This window comes from Cyanistes caeruleus, chromosome Z, assembly GCF_971803275.1.
Source record: "Cyanistes caeruleus chromosome Z, bCyaCae1.hap1.1, whole genome shotgun sequence".
Lineage (NCBI taxonomy): Eukaryota > Metazoa > Chordata > Aves > Passeriformes > Paridae > Cyanistes > Cyanistes caeruleus.
Window position 1 is genome coordinate 6434937 of NC_141732.1, and position 18119 is coordinate 6453055.

The 18119-nt window shown below is 47.6% G+C and overlaps 1 protein-coding gene across 2 annotated transcripts; it reads right to left on the reverse strand.

Moving 5' to 3' along the window:
• Positions 1–1378: 1378 nt before the first annotated feature.
• LOC111945013 (serine/threonine-protein kinase PAK 2-like) lies at positions 1379–16138 on the reverse strand. 2 transcript variants are annotated; one of them, XM_086867789.1, is made up of 15 exons: positions 15868–16111; positions 14929–14966; positions 14361–14483; positions 11318–11452; positions 10696–11040; positions 10086–10250; positions 9649–9763; positions 8198–8261; positions 7448–7496; positions 6598–6710; positions 5801–5918; positions 5009–5108; positions 4370–4566; positions 2465–2602; positions 1379–1671 (listed from the first exon to the last, which is right to left on the reverse strand). In XM_086867789.1, the coding sequence occupies exons 1-15, from the start codon at positions 15944–15946 to the stop codon at positions 1573–1575; spliced, it is 1878 nt and encodes a 625-aa protein (XP_086723915.1). In that variant the 5' UTR covers positions 15947–16111; the 3' UTR covers positions 1379–1572. The 2 variants fall into 2 exon arrangements, with proteins under 2 accessions (XP_086723915.1, XP_086723916.1); XM_086867790.1 differs by lacking the exon at positions 14361–14483 and having other exon boundaries at positions 15868–16138.
• Positions 16139–18119: the final 1981 nt, after the last annotated feature.

The following is an 18119-nucleotide window of genomic DNA, read 5'->3' on the forward strand; positions in this document are numbered from 1 at the left end:
GTATTATTTTAAGGATGAGTTGTTCAAAGGCAAATGTTCCCTTCATCTGTCTCTGTCATCACCTCTGGGAACAGAGCTTTTCTTCTTCTCTCCCTGGGGGCAAAAGGTCTTCCTCACTCTCATCTCTCTCGCTCTCTGTTCAGACTTCTCATGGGATCACAGCTACTGCAACATCTGCTTGGCTTCTTATCAGTGCATGCCTCTGTTCACATGCACAGTTTGAATGCTTCATTCCCCCATCCTCTCTCATGAATTGAAGGAGATATTTCTGTGTATCATTTTCTATCTCCATAGCCCTACCAAAAGAAATTTTCAGCCCAACACTGAGACATCTCCTCATTCACCTTCTTTGATTCTTACTTTAATGACCCCAGTGTCTTCATGTTGTCTTCTACGTGTCCCCACTTTGTCCTTTTCTCTTGAGGGGAGAATGGTGGTCTGCAGTTCTCATCTGTGCACTGATAGGGTTAAATGAAAGGCTTAAATCTTGCTAGGTCTGCAGATGGTCATGGGCAGTGGCTGCAGCAATTATGATGATGATTTCAGGCTGCCCTGGGCTCCTCTCTCTGCCCGGCAGCTGCTGGGAGGGGAGGCTCGGCCTGGAGCCATAGGTGTGTGCTGGGGAGAGGGTTTAGTGTCAGCGAGATGTCAGCAGCTGTGGCCCAGCCTTGCCTGGGGCTGGGATTCTGCAGCCTCCATCCCCCGTCCAGGAGCCACTGGGGTCCGGCCCAGCCTCTCCCAGGAGCACAGGCCGTGGGTGAGCAGGGCCGGCCTCACCAGAGCTCCGTCACCTTCTGGGTCCGGAAGCCAAGAGAGAGATTTCCCAAGCTTTATTTTTAAAAACGTAGATCTCACAGAGGCAGACCTCATTTCTAAATGGTTCAAAATGTTGTCACTTCTCAGCACTAGCCAGCTATTGACCTTTCCCAGGCACAGAAGGAGCTCCCAGCAGCTTCTTTCCGAGAAATCTCTTCCATAGGTGGTTTCTTCCTTCTCCAAATATCAATCAATGGGAAACCACCACAGGGATACAAATCCAAATGGCAGGAACCCAAATGCTCTGGAGTCACAGCTGAAGGCCTGCATCTGCACAGGATGTTTCGGCTGCCCCATTCCTCCACTGCTTTTGCCTGCAAATGCCATTGCCCTTTCTGCCTCAATTAGACATACCACACAGCTGGGCAAAACACAGCCAGTGAGCCAAATTCCAAAGGCAATGCACTTTGGAGAGGATGACTGAAGAAGATCCTTCCCCACTTTCAAAGCACACCAAAGAAGACATGAATATCACTTTGCACCTTGAAGAGACAACTGATAAGTCAGAAGGAAATGCTGAGTTTATTCACAGGGTAAAAAAGAAAGCAATCTTCCAGATGAGTTAAAATTTTAGAAATTTTATTGATTTATAGTCCTACTCTATAACCCTACTCTACAATTCTAGTCCACAATCCTACTCTAGAACCCTACTCTATAATCCTAGTTCAGAATCCTACTCTATAACCCTACTCTACAATTCTAGTCTACAATCTGACTCTATAACCCTACTCTACAATCCTAGTCTACAAGCTGACTCTACGCTGGTCCTGATGTTTTCTCCTCCTTCCTCCTCTTCACTGAAATGATCAGCGGCACCAGGCTGGACACAGGCTCAGTTAATGTTACAAGTGGATGCTGCCCAAAAGGGAAAAAAAGAAATCAACAAAACTCAGTTAACCATGACTTTCCAAGCTCAATGCTTCACAGCCTCAATCAGGATTCCTCTGGTCCCCAGACAGACCCAGAAAGGGAACCAATGGGGGCATCTGCACCTCCATCTTCACGTGCAGGACCTTGCCATCACAGGCAAACCTGGCCCAGAATCCCACTCATCCATTGATTCTTCTTTCTTCATTTTGATGGGACTTTTGCCCTAGCAGGGCTCTTGAAATGGTGCTTTCTCTGCCAGGCTGAGAGAGCTGGAGTTATTCAGCCTGGAGAAGAACAGGCCCCAGGGAGACTTTCTAGCCACTTTCCAAAACTTCAGAGTGGCTTCTGAGGGTGTGCAGGACATCTTTTTGAATAGGTCCAGTGACAACAGGACATGGGCTAATATGTTTAAAGAAAAAGGGGATGGAATCAGAAGAAGTCTAAGGAAGAACTTGTTTCCTTGGGCACACAAACAACACTAGCACAGGTTGTCCTAAGAGCTTGTAGGTGCCCTGTCCCTGGAACCATTCCAGGCAGGTGGGAGAGGGTTCTGAACATCCTGATCCCTTTAAAGATGTCCCTGCTCATTGCAGGGCACTTGGACCACATGAGCTTTACAGGTCCCTGCCAGTCCTGCTAGAATTCCTCGCCATTTCCATTTGAACAGAAGGAAGATTGGAGGTGAGGAGGAGGGGGGCACATCTGATGCCTTGGATTTCAGCGGAGGAGGAGCCCATCCCTCAGACACTGTTTCACCTGCAGCCCCTTGGCATTTTACCTGCAGGAGCTCCTCAGCAGACCAGCGCTGTGCCTCGTCTGTCTGCAGGCAGCAGTTCAGGAAGTCATGCAGCAAAAGCGAGAATAGGTTGGGCTGCCACAGCTTTGGTGTCCCTCTTATGTTTATCAGGAGTTGAGGCTGGAGAAAAAGGAAACACAAGGCTCCACCTGCTTCTTTCCCATCTGCAACTGCTCTCCCAGAGCCCATTGTTTCAGCTCCACTCTGCAGTGGCATTTTTTGCCCTGGCAGAGAGGCAGAGATGACTTTCCTATACCAATAAAAAACTTAAACACCGAGGCAACCCCAGCTTTTCCAACATCCAGCAGATCTTGCCTTGGCAGCTGATTTTCACTGACTAGTTCTCTGGTTAATGAGAACTTCATCACCAAATGCAGCTTTTGCTTCTCTGAGGATTCACTCCAACTTGTGTGAATAGCTTGACAGGCCATTTGGAAGGGGGAATAGCTATAGCTCTAGCTATACTATTTCCAAGGATTATTACACAAAAGGGATCACTGCCATGCTTGTTGGTCCCTTAAGCACAGCTTCCATGAAACAAAAATCATCAAGCTTTTTGTTCTGTTCTTGAAAGAAATGCAGATGCAGAAAGCATTTAAAACAGACAGAAATGACAGTGGGGAGAGGCCTAGGAGTCTGCATGAAAACGCCCACCAGTGCTGGTGGCAATGAAATAGATGCTGACCAAGGAGACTTTGATCCTCTTCAAGCCAGAGGAAAACTTCCTTCACTTTTCCCACAGCAGCAGAGGTCAAAAAGAAGGTTTTATCCCGTCCCTCTGCAGCTGAGCTCAGCTAGTGGGCATGGTGAGGAGTCCTCACTGTCACTAGCGCTGTGCAACCCAGGGATGGCCCTGCTCCTGTGCTAAAGGAACAGCACCGGCGTCAACTGCACCCCTTGGATCCCAGCCCCAGGCACCTGACTGCAGGCTCATCCTCCTGTTCAAGTACCAAGAAACAGCCGGGGCTTTGGCACACAATTCTAACTGCAGCTGGAGAAAAACACATCCTGAATTTATCCAGGCCACCCAGACACATGACAGAACAATGTACAGATGACTTGAAAGCCTGAAAGTTTGGAGGTCCCACAGGATTTGGAAAAGATGCTAGAATTTGGACAAAAATGGATGTGCTTTGTTTAATAAAGGAAAAAGTAAGCAGAACTACTTTGATTTTTGTATTTTCTGTTTACTTTTCCTTTTTGTTCTATTATTTTCCTTTTCTTTTTCTTTTTCTTTTTCTTTTTCTTTTTCTTTTTCTTTTTCTTTTTCTTTTTCTTTTTCTTTTTCTTTTTCTTTTTCTTTTTCTTTTCCTGATTTTATTTTTATTTTTAATTTTAAGTTTAATTTTATATTTTCCTTTTCCTTTTCCTTTTCCTTTTCCTTTTCCTTTTCCTTTTCCTTTTCCTTTTCCTTTTCCTTTTCCTTCTTTCTCTTTCCTTTTCCCTTCCCTTTTCCCTTCCTCTTCCTCCCCCTTTTCCTTATCCTATTCCTTTTTCTTTTTTTCTCGTTCCATTTCTCTTTTTTTCTGCTTTTTCTTTTCCATTCCCTTTTCTTTATTTTCATTTTTTCTTCTTCTAGAAAATTGAAAACAGGAAGGTCCCAACTCCATCTCAAAGGATATTTATCACACTGCTGAACTCTCCACTGAAAAATTCTTCTCCTTCAGAGACAAGCTTCAAGAATTTTCAAAAAGCAAAAGAGAAATGTCACGGAGGCCAGCATGGCTGCAGGCCAAAATGGCACGTTTCTGAACTGGGTACTTGCCACTTACCTGCTGATGCAACCAAACCTACAGCAGATGCTGATGTGCTGCAGGGACATTTTTAGAAGGGGACCTTGGTGGAAGTAGTGCCAGCAGATGGCAATGGCATTTATATGCGCCTTACCGAGACAGGAGTTTCATTCCAGGAAGGAACTTCTCGTTCCACCATTTCGATGCCCACGATTCCAAAAGACCATATGTCCATTTTGGGGCCGTACGGGTGACCTGTCACGACTTCAGGCGCCATCCACCCCGAAGTGCTGGCCACGGAGCTCTGTCTCCTCTGCTCAGGGGTGAGCTGAGCAGAAAGGCCAAAGTCAGCTGTGGAGAAAACAACACACCGTGAAAGGCAGCTCCAATTAGGAAACCAAGCAAAAGAATTGCCCACTCCCAGTCTCAGAATGCACTTTGTCATCTGCTGGAAATCCATTCCTGCTCAATTTCCTCAGGGCTTTAACCAAGGAAATATGGCATTGGCTGCTTCAAAAAATCCCCACCTTTTTTACACTTCCTCCAGCAATGGCCTTTCTTTTTCTAAAGCTTTAGATTGTAGCTCTCTCCCTTTGGATGGGACACAGTAATGCCACTCTTGACTGCTTGTGGTACCTTGTCATACCTCTGTGCACATCACAGCTGTGCCTTCAGCTCACAGCAGGGGCCCCTGCACTGCCATCAGCACCATTTTTGGGGAGCTGGCAGTCACTGAAAGCAGCCCCACACCCCACATCCCTGGGAGGCTGAACCTCACCAAGAATACACTGACCCAGCTTGACAGAGCCGTCCATTCTGAGAAGGATGTTGCAGCTCTTCACATCTCGATGGATCACATGGTTGGAGTGAAGAAAATCCAGTCCTTGCAGGCACTGAGAGAGAGAACAAAAGAGGGAGATAAAAATGAGTGATGTGATTTCATCACACAAGCAAGGAAACAGCTGTAAAAATTCCCTTTGCAGGGGAATGGGGAGTAATGGCAGAACACAGTGCCACTGAGAGGAAGAGCCTGCTGCTGCAACAGCAGCAGAGCAGGACCTTTGTCAGGAAAGGCATGGCAGCTTTTGCAACAGCAGCAGCAACTGCTGTTGTAGACTGTCCCCTGCAAACCAGGCAGAGTGACTGCAGCTGCAGTGGGTGTGCTCAGAAGCAAACAGCATTTGGGCTGCACTACCATCCTTTTCTGCTGAGACCTAAAAGAAATTAGTCCCTCTTTTTTTCTTTGCTGTTTGTTTCAAATCCTGCCACCAGCATCTTTGCTTTAGAGGTAAGGAATGTAGTGCAGATAAGCACAAAGTAAGCATTTAGAGAGGCAAGGTGGAGAACAGCAAATCCAAATAGAAGCGACAGAACTAGACTACAGCTGCAGGAGATAAGAGTACAAGGAGTGAGTAGAGTGAGTGCAGGGACACTGGCAGGCAGTTCACTTGAAAGGCTCTTGCTTGCCCATAGCATACCAGCAACACAGAAACCAAGCTTGGCCCATGAAATCACTCCCATTCTGAGCCCCAGTTTCCCAGACAATCTTGCTCAAGCCCTTGGAAGCACAGGTGGGATCCCTGACCTCACGGCTGACAACTGCAATCTCTCCTTCTGACATTTGAGTCTCATTGATGATATCTCTCAGAGTGCCTCCGTCCATGTACTCCATCACCAGCCAAAGGTGCTTCCCCACAAAGTAACTGAAAGAAGGAAACAAGGGTGTGGAGATGAACATGCATGGCTACGTTGCTGTTTGCAAAAGACAACAGTTGATTCTTGTTTCTGGGTGTCTTTGTTACAAGGACAGAATAAAAGGAATAGACATTGCCTCTAGGCTGTGCAGGGTTTGCAGTCTGTGCAGTCTCAAGGAGAATGGCACATGTACAAAAAAGGAGATGTCTTAGATGGCCAGCAAGTGACAAATGCAGTTTTAGTAACAGCCCAGATAAAAAAGCTGTCACACATGGTATCTCTTTTAATAAACACCGAGTCTTCCTGGCATTCACAGCAATGGAAAAAGGGCAGCAATGCAAGGGAAATCCTCTCTCTAGGGTGGTTTATCAGCACTTCAAAGGTGCTCCTAAAAACTTGAAAAAGTTAAGCCCCAATCCAATGTGGAGGAAATGAATTTACAGGGTGTTTTGTTCTTAAGATAGGGCTGGTCCAGATTTTTGGACAATTTTCAAACTGCATTTGCCAGGGTAGAATAATGCAGACAAAATGCAAAAATCTCTTCCATCCACTGGAGATAAGGTGAGAAATCATAATTAACCAGTAATTAAGAGCTCTTTTTTCTGCCAGTATCCAAAGTGGGTTTTTAACTTTGCAGGCATGAAGTATGTAAATAAATATTGGTGGGATAAAACAAGAATCCCTCACCTCTCTAAATAGGTCACAATGCTGGGGTTCCTGTTCATTTTCATGACCATGAGTTCATAAGCAGTTGCTTCCTTCCCGACCAGTTCTTGAAGATTGATTTTCTTTATGGCCACCTAAAATGATATTGAAAATGAGTAACTATGGAAGTTGGCATGGAGCTTCTCACATGGAGTGAGTGATTCTGGAACGGCACAGCCAAGCTGTGCCAAAGCACCTTGTGATTAGACATTGGAGTAATTAGGAAGTGACAATCCAACAGCCCATTGCTCTGCTCCCTTGGGGACAGTTACATGACACCTGACCACTTTGCCTTGTCCACTTGGTAACAAAGGTGTATCAACTCTCACCCACAAAGTTCTGACCACACCCTCTGCTGCTCTGCCTGCACTTCCAGAGAAGTAATCTGTGCCTTGGTACTCTGTGGATACAGGCAGGCCTTTGAGCTTTTAGGGACACCTTGCAGATCTCTCCCTACGTACAGCTCCCAAGTGGCTAATGAGCTACCAGTAACATTCAGATGTATTTGCTGTCAACCAGAAATGAGGATTCAGGACTCTGAAGCTGTAGCCCCAAAGAGCAGTGAGATGCTCTAAGTGAGATGCTAAACCTTGGTTTTAGCAAATGAGAGCAAGTGGGCACGTCCTTCTCTGCAAGGAACCGCTGCCCTCCTTGCCTTCCTACTGGCAGCTGAGAAGGACAAAGACTGTCCCAAGTGCAATTTGCAGGTTGGCACCAGTCTGTGCTTCCTGTGTCTTTGCTGCACAGCTCTACCCAAAGCTCCAGGCACAGATGTCACCCGTAGGGAAAGGCCTTGAGAGCAGCAGAGTCTCCAGGGGCTGTTGACATTTACCTCTCCTCCTGTGGCAATGTCAAGTGCTCTAGAAACCTCTCCAAAAGCCCTAGAAACAAAACAGCAGCAAAGAAAGGAGAAGCCATTTAGATCTTGCAGTGAAAGCCACTCCAGAGAGGAGATCTCTGCTGTAAATACCTAAAAGCTGCAGATTGCAGGAGGGGTCTGCCAGAAGGCAGATGATACATTTTCCCCTCCAGTACATGAGCACTGGGCCTGTTTCTGAAGTGCTGGGCTTTCCTGCCTCAGCTCAAAAAGACAGCTTATTCCTTCATCTCGGCTATCAGTTTCTAAACTGGGCAGTTCTAATCCTGAGCATGGAGTATTTCCTTTAGCAAACTCTTGGAAAGAAATGTCCCTGAGGACTGTTATCTGAGAGCTATCATAAGGGGACGGGTTGCTCTTTCAGGTAAGCAAGGTTCTTCTCCTGTCATTTGTGTGGCAAAATTCTATAATCTTGAGACATACGCAAATGCTAAGGAAATTACCACAGAGCTGTCCCACACTTGAGAGACAAGGAGATCTACCAGGTTCTGTTCCTTGCTGCAGGCAAGACCTTGGTTGGCAGCATGGGGAGGTCTTTGGCAATGCCTTCTGAGCACACTTACAAATTCTGGCCAGTACTAAGAGATGGGGCAGACTAACCCTGGTGTCTGAACATGTTTGCAGCTTGTCTGACTTCCCACTTGATGGATATTCCACCAGCGAAACACCTGGCCCAAGGCTGTGTAGAAGTATCTGTGGACTCACCCGCTGCCGAGATTTTCCAGTTCAATGTATTTTCGTATGGGATTTTCCACGTTCACCATTCTCCCTGAGGGAAACAAAATGCAAGATTCTCACTTTCAAGCAGAAATTCCAATTTCCAGGAGATATGAAAGCCCCACTGTCTGGGGCTCTGAACCCTTTGTGGTCAGCTGGGCAGCAACCACAACAACAACAAGAGCAAGAGCAACAAGCCAGGCAGTTCTGCAGTCCAAATGGCCAGCAGAGAGATTGGTTTTGTCCAGTCCTTTAAAGACTTCTCTTGTCAGGAAATAAAGCCCAGGGAGATGCATTCCCAGGAGAGGAGGGCATCATCTCCAACTTGTAGCCATTTGCCAACAGAATGAATGGCTTTCCATCTGTAAAGCAGAGCAGCTGATGCTGTAACCCATTCCAAGGGGGCTTTTGGCATCAGGACCCTCACCCTGTATGAGCAGGCTGAGCTCCAAGACGCCCTTGCCCGTGGCCCATGGGAAGAACCCCAGTGCTTCCCTTCACCCTGACAGTGCGGATCAGTGGCTGCCATTGGACTCGGCCTCTCAGCACCGCACACGTCCCCCCCACCTTCCCAAGTGGGCACAGCGGGCAAGGGCAGCGAGGACAGCAGTGCTGCTCAGGCGCCGCTGTGACACACACAGCTGCCCAGAGGAGATGCTGTCCCTCTCGGGAGTCCAGGCCGTGCCGTGCAGAAGCCGGCCCAGACGAGGGGCTGCTGCCTCGGGCCAGCTCGGCTCTGCAGCGGCCGGCTGGGCGGCAGCGCCACTCTCCCAGCTAAGGAAGGCTCCAGCCCCTGCAGTCACAGCAGCCCTCAGGGCCAGGGCACACAGCAAGGCTGCCAAAGGCCAAGCATGAGCACTGACAAGCCATGGCCACAAGCCACAGCCAGCCTGAGCCCCTGACAAGCTGTTGCCCCCATTCAGGACACAACGGGATTGGCTTTGGCATCAGACACATCAAGGTGTGGATCAATGCCCTTTTTTGTCTCAACAGATGAAAGTACACACAGAATCAACTGGGATCTTTTCTCAGCCCCACCAGGTCTTTATGGGAGGGCACAACACTGGCAGCTCTTATGGGCAAGAAGCAGATTAAATGGGTTGTGCTGCAGAATCACAGAGGGCTTGATGTGTTTTCCTAGAGACTGATCTGAGCAGGGGTTGGGCCAATGGGTAGAACTCAAGCAACTGCTCCAGCAACAATTCCTGCTTCTTTCTTCAGTAGAAAGGGAAGCCAGGTAAACTTTAACCAGTCCAGGCTGCCCTCAGGGACAGCAGGAACATGCAGAGTGCTCTCTCCCTGCCTCGAAGCAGAGCACTTCCTGTGGAGAGACCTAAATGTCCCTGTGACACCAAACTGAGGAGGAACATTTGGTACAGCTAAGTCTGGCACATGCACACAATTCACTGTCCCTCAGACAAGAAATAAACTAGATGTACTCAGTAGCTCCGGGAAATCCTCCTGTGGCTGAGCAGCATCTGTGTCAGTGCTGGAGATGAAGAAATTGCACAGGCTCCACTTCTCAGGGAGGGGAACCAAGGCTCCTTGGTAGCTCTGAGAGTAGAAATGAGTTGGTGTCAGAAAAGTGAATGGCAGAGATTACCCCGAGTACCCTTTTCAAATTCAAGCCCGTAAGAAGTTGCTCTTAGCCACATGCCAAGCTCATAAACTGGATTATTTTGGACACCTGCTTCTGAAACCAAATGGTCAAAACCAGAAGTTGGTTTTAATTGAGTTCATAGCCAGTTTCATATTCCATTTTCATGGATTTTCTGAAGGATGACTGCAGCAATGACCATTCCATTTCCTCCCAAGGATCCCTTTCCCCCTCCAAAGACTGCAGACACATTTGCAGATCCTTGTCCAAATGTTGTACCTCCTCACAATGAGTCCACTTTTCCTCCATCTTTGACACATTCCCAACCTTCAGCATCTTTGCTTGGGACAGTTGCTGTGCCTCATGTCGACCTTGGGGCTCCTCATCACCAGTCATCTGCTGGAAGCCTTCCCAGGCTGCCAGGTGAGATGTCAACATTTCCACCTCAAGTCAAACAGAACAAAGCAGTCAGAGACTACAGCTTGTCCCTTTCTGCCAAGCTCATTGACTGGGAGGAAAGGGAATGAGCAGGAGAGGAGCAGATTCCCCAAGGGATACAGACAGCTTGTGGCTTGTGTTCAACATCTATCTGGGTGACTGTGTTCACTTGCAAAAACACCTGAAGAAACAAGGAGAGCAGGAAGAGGCCAGCAAGAATGCACTCAGATGAGTGCTGGCAAAAGGGGAAAGTGACTTGTGCCACTGTCCAGAGCAGTAGTTGGGATTCAGCACACCAGGAAATTTCCTTCAAAGCAGCTGGGATAGACACTACAGCAGGATGGTACTGAGAGGCATCACCCCAGCTCCCTGCTGCTCTGCAGAGGAAAGGCAAGAAGGGTACAAACCACCAGACTGCAGTGACTGCAGTGTCTATTGCTGTTTTACTCACTTGTTTATGTAGAAAATTCTTCTCCTGAATCAGGTGATTGATTTCCTCTTCCACCATCTTCATTTCTTTCTCCAGCCTCTTCTCCCTTTCGTTGATCCTAGCCTGAATATCCTGCATCTCTGCCTGGAGATTTTCCTTGCTGTCCTCTAAAACACATGAGAGAGACAGCTTGATGAGTGGAGTGGCTGCCACTCTATCACTCACCTTGTTTTGTTGATCTCTTCTCTGCCGATAGAGTGTCATCTCCTCTTGAATGTTCCTCATGTCTTCCTGGTGCCTTCTCTTCACCGCCACGATGGCATTCTGAGCTTCAGGCAGCTCTGCTTGTGGCTCTGCCTTGATGTTCTGTATACACAAATGGAGAACAAGTGACTGGGAGCTGCCATCAGGCTCAGCTTTTCCCTCTTTCAGCCTCAAAATCACACTCATTCAGTCACTTCTTTCTGCCTACTTAACCACCTCTGCTTCCACTGTAACCCTCCTGTCCCAGAGCTGATCTCTGCAGATTACAAGGCTCTGTGCTTTCAGTGCCTCTTGGACTCCTGGCCTCCTCAGTCCCAAGAGCTGTGTTTTATGCCCCTCTTCCTGCCCTGCACTCTGTCACCTGCTGAGTCAGGCTTACCTGGACATTCTCCAGTGCCTCTTCCACCTGCTGCCCAAGCTGCTCTTCCTGCTCTCGGGCTGGCAACAGCTCTCCCTCAGTCTGGCATTGCCCCTCTGACAAATCAATCTGCTCCTGCTCTTTCTCCAGAACAACCTGCACAGAAAGCAAGAGAACATGGCCTTCAACTCCCCACACAACATTTGTGGGCCAAGACTCAAACACTGATGGGCTCACACGTTCCCAAAGCACTGTGCTGCTGCTCTCCTGGCTTGTTCTCTGCCCATGGGGAGACACAGATTCCAAAGTGACACTGGCAGTACAATCAGGGTCCAGCTGGGTCTGAGTCCCCAACAGACTCTTGGGCAGCTGACAGGAAATGTGTGCCATTTCTCAAGGGTCTGCTGAGGGCCTCCCTCCCCTTCTGCTCTGTCCTCTTTGTCTTTCCATAGTCACTCACACTCAGCCCTGTCCCACAGCTCCACCCTGGCTCTGCAGGTGGCTTCCTGTGTGATTTCATCCCTTGTGAGAGACACTTGTGGACTTCATGTTCTCTTCAGGCCTGCACCACCATTCCTGCCTTTCTGACATCTACACTCTTGTTAGAAATCCTGCTCGTTCAGGAGATAAGGATGTATGCAATTTGATCCTCTGATGGAGGTCAGGGAGCCCCTATGGCCACCTGAGTATATGGAAGAGGACCAAGGTGTTTATCCTCCCTCTTTTGTCAGCTGAGAATTCTGAACGGCACTAACAGAGATCCTCCAAAGGCCCCATCAACAAATGAATTGACACACCCCTAGGGATGCCAATGAAGGAAACCATGTGTCATGTAATGCATGTATGACCAAAGTCTCCAAACTCCACCTAGAGCTTGAGATTGTTCCACTCCCTTAGGACATGCAGCAATTTGTTGCATAAAAAGAAGGTTTCACAGCAGAAGAGAGTGGAGGAGGAAAAGAGCTGTGAGGGGAAAAAACAACCATCTCTGCAGGGGGAATCATCTCTGCCTGCTCTGGATCAGTCAATGGAACCTGTCTCTCCTCCTCTCCTCAAAGGGATGCCTTTAGGTGACCTTTATACCACCAACTGCTTTGGAGCAGAGATGGGAATATTCAAATGGAATATTTGATATCTATCAAATAGAGATAGATAGATAGATAGATAGATAGATAGATAGATAGATAGATAGATAGATAGATAGATAGATAATCACTATTATAAACTCTCTTACTATATTTTCTATCCCTACACACATCAACACTTGGTAGCCAGTGCCCCCATCAGCAGCTGTGCTGAACTTGCTCTCCTGTTGCTTCAATAAATCACACTCTTGGGGAATCTGGATTGTGTCAGTGCTTTGCTGTCAGACGCAGAGCACTGCTCTGGGAACTGCAGTCTTTGTGCATCTGTGCTCAGACAAGTTCTTCTCTTGGACTCAACCACACTGATGGTGCTGAAGTGGCTGCAACCAGAAATGAAGACCAGCCCCTCCCAGCCTCTCTGATCTCTCAGCACCAGCTGGAATGCAAGGCCATTGATTTCCTGCTCAATTCCCAAACACAACACCTATTGATCAACCATGGGCTGCCAAAAGGCATGGGCACTGTTCACCTGAAAGTGATGTGCAAGCCCTGCTGTCTGGCCTGGCACCAGAACAGCTCCTTCTGCCCCAACATCCCCACCCCAAACTATGTGTTCTCCTGCAAAAATACTGCATTTTCCAGAACTGCCATCTTCCAAATTCAAATTCTAACAGAGTTTCTTCCAGTGCTGCAAGTGGGCAGGAAGGGCTGAGCCAAAGCACCTTTAATGGCTGCAGAAGGAGAAATTACACAGAGTCCTTTTTACAATCAAACCAATAGACAAATAAACAAAGCAAAAGATGAAATTGTCACCCACTCCAGGGTCTAATCTTCTTGGCTGCAGGGAGGGGATGTTTGGCAGGGAAGTGGCACAAGTGGTGAGCACTGTCATGTCGGGATTGATGGAAGTCTGCTTGAAGCAGACTTAAAGCACCACAGTGCTGCCCAGCACAGGGGGACACTCAGTGCCCTGCTCCTGCTGCCCCACTCTTGCTGACACATGGCCAGCATGCCCCAGGCCTTCTTGGCCACCTGGGCCCAAGCTGGCTCACGTTCAGCTGCTGTTGAGCGACACCCCTGGGTGCTTTGTCCCAGGCAGCTGCTCAGGCACCTCGTTACACATTTGACTTTCAAGACACCATCCAGATTTTGGAGATGCCTTTCCTGTTCTTAGCAACACAAGACAGCACTCAAGGACTTGCGGTTTTATCCCAGCCTCCAGGCTCCAGGGGAGTTTTCAAAGCTGCAGACTTCAGAAAGAAAAGTCTCAACAGACATATGGAGTCTCTGGTTTTGCCTCAGAAGAAGGATTCAGAACTGTGCAGTTTGTGTCTTTTGCCACACAAGAAAAGAGTGGCCCCACATGGATCCATGGACCACAAAATCATCTCTTTGCAGCTTATCAAAAGCCAGAAGAGACGTGGGCTCAGAGCACCTGTCAGCTCTGCTACTGACTGCTCTGCCTGAAGAGGCAAAACAACAACCCAGCAACAAAGGCACCAAAATCCCTGATTTCAGTCAGAAATTTCACATCCCCAGTGTGTCTCTGAAATACTCCCAGGTAAGCACACCCAAGAAGGCCATGGAGACAAACCAGCCCAAAGCACTTGTGTGGTCAGAGCCACATCTTTTGTGCCTGCAGCTACTTGGCCAGTCTGTAGGGCACAGGACTCTCCAGACCACAGTGTCCTCTCCAGAATGTGACATGGCCGAGCAGAGTGTCTTTGAAATGCTCCCTCCTCTGGGCACAGGGAGCCTTCATGCTTCAGGCTGGCCCCTCTCAGAATCCCAGCAATTGGGGGCCTAAACATGACAGATCAAAAGTCATTTTTCAGCTGCCATTGCCTGGGGTGACTTGCTAGGTGCTGGCACGACTCCAGCACTCAGCAGCCTCAGCTACCAACAGCAAGTGCCGGCTGCTGAGGAACTTGCAGCTCTGCCTTGCACTAAAGACAACACCAGCCAGAAGTGGCACTTACAGTCTCTGAATATTCAGGCTGGGGTGTGACCACTGCTGGAGGCTCGTGGTCATTTTGCTCCTCTTTGGCCTCTTCTCCAGGAGCAGAGGGAGCCAGAGAAGAGTCTGCTGTTGGTTCTGGGCTCTGTGCACAGATAGTAGTGTTAGGGACAGGCAGCTACCTATCATTTATAACCTTACTTCTATTCTGCTCTATTTCTACAACCAGCTCGACTAAGGACAAATCATCCACTTTGATAGCAATGGGATTCTAAGTCACTCCAACTAAATGAAAATGGCTTAATTCAACTGGACTGCAAATTGTCTGAATTAGATCTCCCACCCTGGCTACTGTCAAGAATATGCAGTGTTCTTTCTGCAAAACTGGTCTTCTGGTTCTTTTAAAGCAATGAAGTGGAAAATGAGGAAATAGGCAGCAATGCCTTTGCTATCACTGCTGCAGACATGGAAATGGATTTCCTTTCAGCCTACTCAGCTGGCCACCTACACTCTGCTGCCACAGGCCAAGCTCCCAGCTTGCTCCACAATTCCCAAGCAGCAGGAACATCAAAGGTTCCTTTCTCACTCACCTCAGGATCGGCACCTCTGAACACACGCCTCAGGTGACCTGCAGTGAGCAAGGGAAAATGAACGCAATGGGGTGAGAAAACTGCCTGGGCTGCTGAATCCCATAGAATAAGTGAACCCAAATACCAAGAGGGTATTTTCCTCTAACAGCATCCCTCAGGGGACACCATTCTTTCACACATCCAACAAGGAACTGGGCAATATTCTTGCTTGTGCCTACACTTTGGCCTCTTTTGCCAGTAAGTGAACACAAACTTGATCAAGAACATGCAAAGTGTTCTTTAACACTCAATGCTCAAGTCTTGTCCAACAGATAAAGTAGCTTTTGCTCTTTTCCCTTTCAAGTACTTTTTTAAAAGATAAGTTGCATGCAGTAATTCTCATTAACTTGCTGAAAACATTGGCCCAGAAAATCTTCCCCCAAATCCCCCTGAGCTGTGGCAGTTCTATTGTGCAGCACAGCAACAGCAGCTCCAGCGTTCAGGAGCACACACTCGCTGCTTTGGAGTTTGCACTTCATTGCAAAGGGTATTGCTACTCTAGCACTCAGAAAAGGGTGAACTTAGTCAAATCCTTTCATGACAAAACTGAGAACAAAAGAAGCTTTCCCTCAATTATGGGGAGAACCACAAAGTCTTAAGAAGGCCTTCTGAGAAGGTCTCTGCATTTTCAAAGCTATCCTGCTTGAGCCAGCAAACTGAGGAAAGGACAGACTCTGCTGCCACAGACTCTCCTGTGCAGGGAATGGAACCCTTGCAAATGCTGCCTGCAGACCCCTGGCTACAGGCATCCCATTTTTGCTAAACTTGTTGACAGGAGCTTTAGCAAAGCAGTGGCATCCTAATGGTCCTTCTGTTTCAAAATCAATCCAGGCACTAAGAAAAAGCAGGAAGACCTACAAAAGCCAAGTTAGGTTACACCCAGGGAAAACCTCTACTTACATGCCAGGTTTGTCAGGTAATAGCCGGAATAAATAAAGCCGTAAACAGTGCAAACTGCAGCAGCGAGTGGCTCCATCATTGGAGCACTGCTGTGGCAGTTTGCAGACACTGCTCCAACTCAAGAAGAACAAGGCTCCTGTCAGTGTGCAGCTGCCCACTGACAAACGCCTCAAGCAGGAGGATGCTCCTGCACTGAGCAAGCCCAAGAGCTGCTCTGACACTGAGGCCTTCCGTGCTCCAAGGCAACCTTCTGATGTCTCCATGACAATGTGGCAACCATGCCCTGACATCACAAAGCAAGTGTTCTGCATTGGAATTTATGCAAATTTATGCAAAGCAACCCAACCTCCCCAACAGCAAACACCAAATAGCCTGGGAAGTTCTCCTCTGTCACAAAGCTGCACAAAGTCCCCTGGTGAAACAAACCCTGTTGTTCAAGGGATCCAAGAGTAAAAGCAAGAGTGGCCCAAGCACCTACAGCCTGTTCCCCAACTGAGCACTCACATGGGACCAAAGACAAGGCAACCAGACCAAGAGAATGGCCCAAAGCATTGCACAGAACCAGGAAAGAAAGCACTGTTGCCATAACAGCTGAAATAATTCTTAACAAATCTCTCCACATATTTCCATATTTATTGGACATGCCCAGGGCTCCTGTGTACATATATCTCTGCCTTTATTCCCATTTGGAAGCAGTTGAACTGGCAGGATCTGCTCACCACCAGCAGCAGCTGCTGCTCCAAGCTGGGAACATGAGTGGCAGTGCTGATTTCCAGAGGCTTCTGTCCCCCAGGTGAAGCCAAGGCAGGAGCAGGTTGAAAAGTGCTGGCGCTGCTGCTGCTGCTGCTGCTGCTGCTGCTGCTGCTGCTGCTGCTGCTGCTGCTGCTCAGTGCCAGAGAGCTCTGGCTGGGCAGGGCACGGTGCCCACTGTGCTGTGGGCTCTTTCTCCTGCCAGATCTGGACACACCTGGGAACAAGTGATAATGACTTCTGGGAAAAACAAGGAGTTTTTTGGGAGCTGCATTGCTCTGCACACACTCGGGGCACCTGCAGTACAGAGCTTTGGCCTTCAAAAAAGGTAAACTAGAGGGAAATAGCTGGAAAATGTTTCATTTTTACCATTTTCATTTTCTGACAGATTTAAATCACAACTCAGAATTTATTGACATGAGAGTAGGGGTATCCTGAGGCTCTCTGCTAGTCATTGTCATAGGTTCAGTGCCAGGGTCTTCATTTCTTCCTGCAGGGACAGGAATAACACAGCACCAATATGAGGATCAGATCATTTGTTTATTCTCTAAGCTTGGTTACTTTTATACTGTATATAGATCTATTCATACAAGTATCTCCTGTAGAACTGGCTGCACACATCCTTGTAAGCATTTGTATTGGATAATTACATTTGTGTATATGGGACCACAACTTGTGTGTTCAACTTCTCTATCTCTCATCTCCTTTGGCTCTTCCTTTGTGTTCTTTTGCTGACCACAACTGTTTCTTCCCTGTCTGATAACCTTGCCCACGTTCTTAACTCTTTCTCTTTATGGTGAAATTTGTTCTAATGCAGCTCAGGGTCCTACATCTCCCCTTCTTTTCTTTAAAATTGGAGGAATTAAATGGTGCAACATTTGTTGAATGCATTGTAAGAAACAAGGCAGAAGCAGCAGAAAGCTTAGAAATACAATCAGTAACATTATTGCCCTCTTGACCAAGGTCTGCCACCAACCCCTTAAACCCAAACTAGCAAGAAAAAGGATCATGTCATTCTCTGATATGCTTCATGTTTTCATGTAGTCCTGCCATTTGTTTATCAATATTTTGGGAGTGCTCAGATAAGCTTAAAACAACACATTCCTTCAAAATCTTCACACCTGTGTCCATGTGCTAATAACAAAAAATCTATAGCTGCAAGATTTTGCATGGGTGGCATGCCTAATACTATCAACATCAGTCAGCAACTCACTCAACACTTTCTTAGTCAAATGCAACTGTTTGTCTCCCCAACAGGCAAGATGAGCTTTATTTTTCACATTCCTGGCAGCCATTCCCTCTGGTAAATGGAAAGATGTTGCAATGACAGTCACCAATGATGGTAATTGCACATTGGCATTACAAGTCTCATCAAAATTCAAATGGATCGATGTGATCTTTGATGATGACTTTGACTGGCATTCAATAAATTCCTCATGTGGGGGGCAAATAATTTTAGTGGACCAAGAGAGCATGGTCCACCAACAGGTCATCTTGGAATA

Bases quoted from the DNA above. Each gene is read 5' to 3' on its own strand.
- LOC111945013 (XM_086867789.1), bottom strand. From the start codon at position 15,946: ATGATGGAGCCACTCGCTGCTGCAGTTTGCACTGTTTACGGCTTTATT. The intron at 8,262-9,648 runs GTACATCTAGTT...TGTTTCCCTCAG, and splicing joins GGATTTCCCGGAGCTACTGA to GGAGAATGGTGAACGTGGAA. The intron at 4,567-5,008 runs GTCAGTGTATTC...TTTTCTCCACAG, and splicing joins GGACGGCTCTGTCAAGCTGG to CTGACTTTGGCCTTTCTGCT.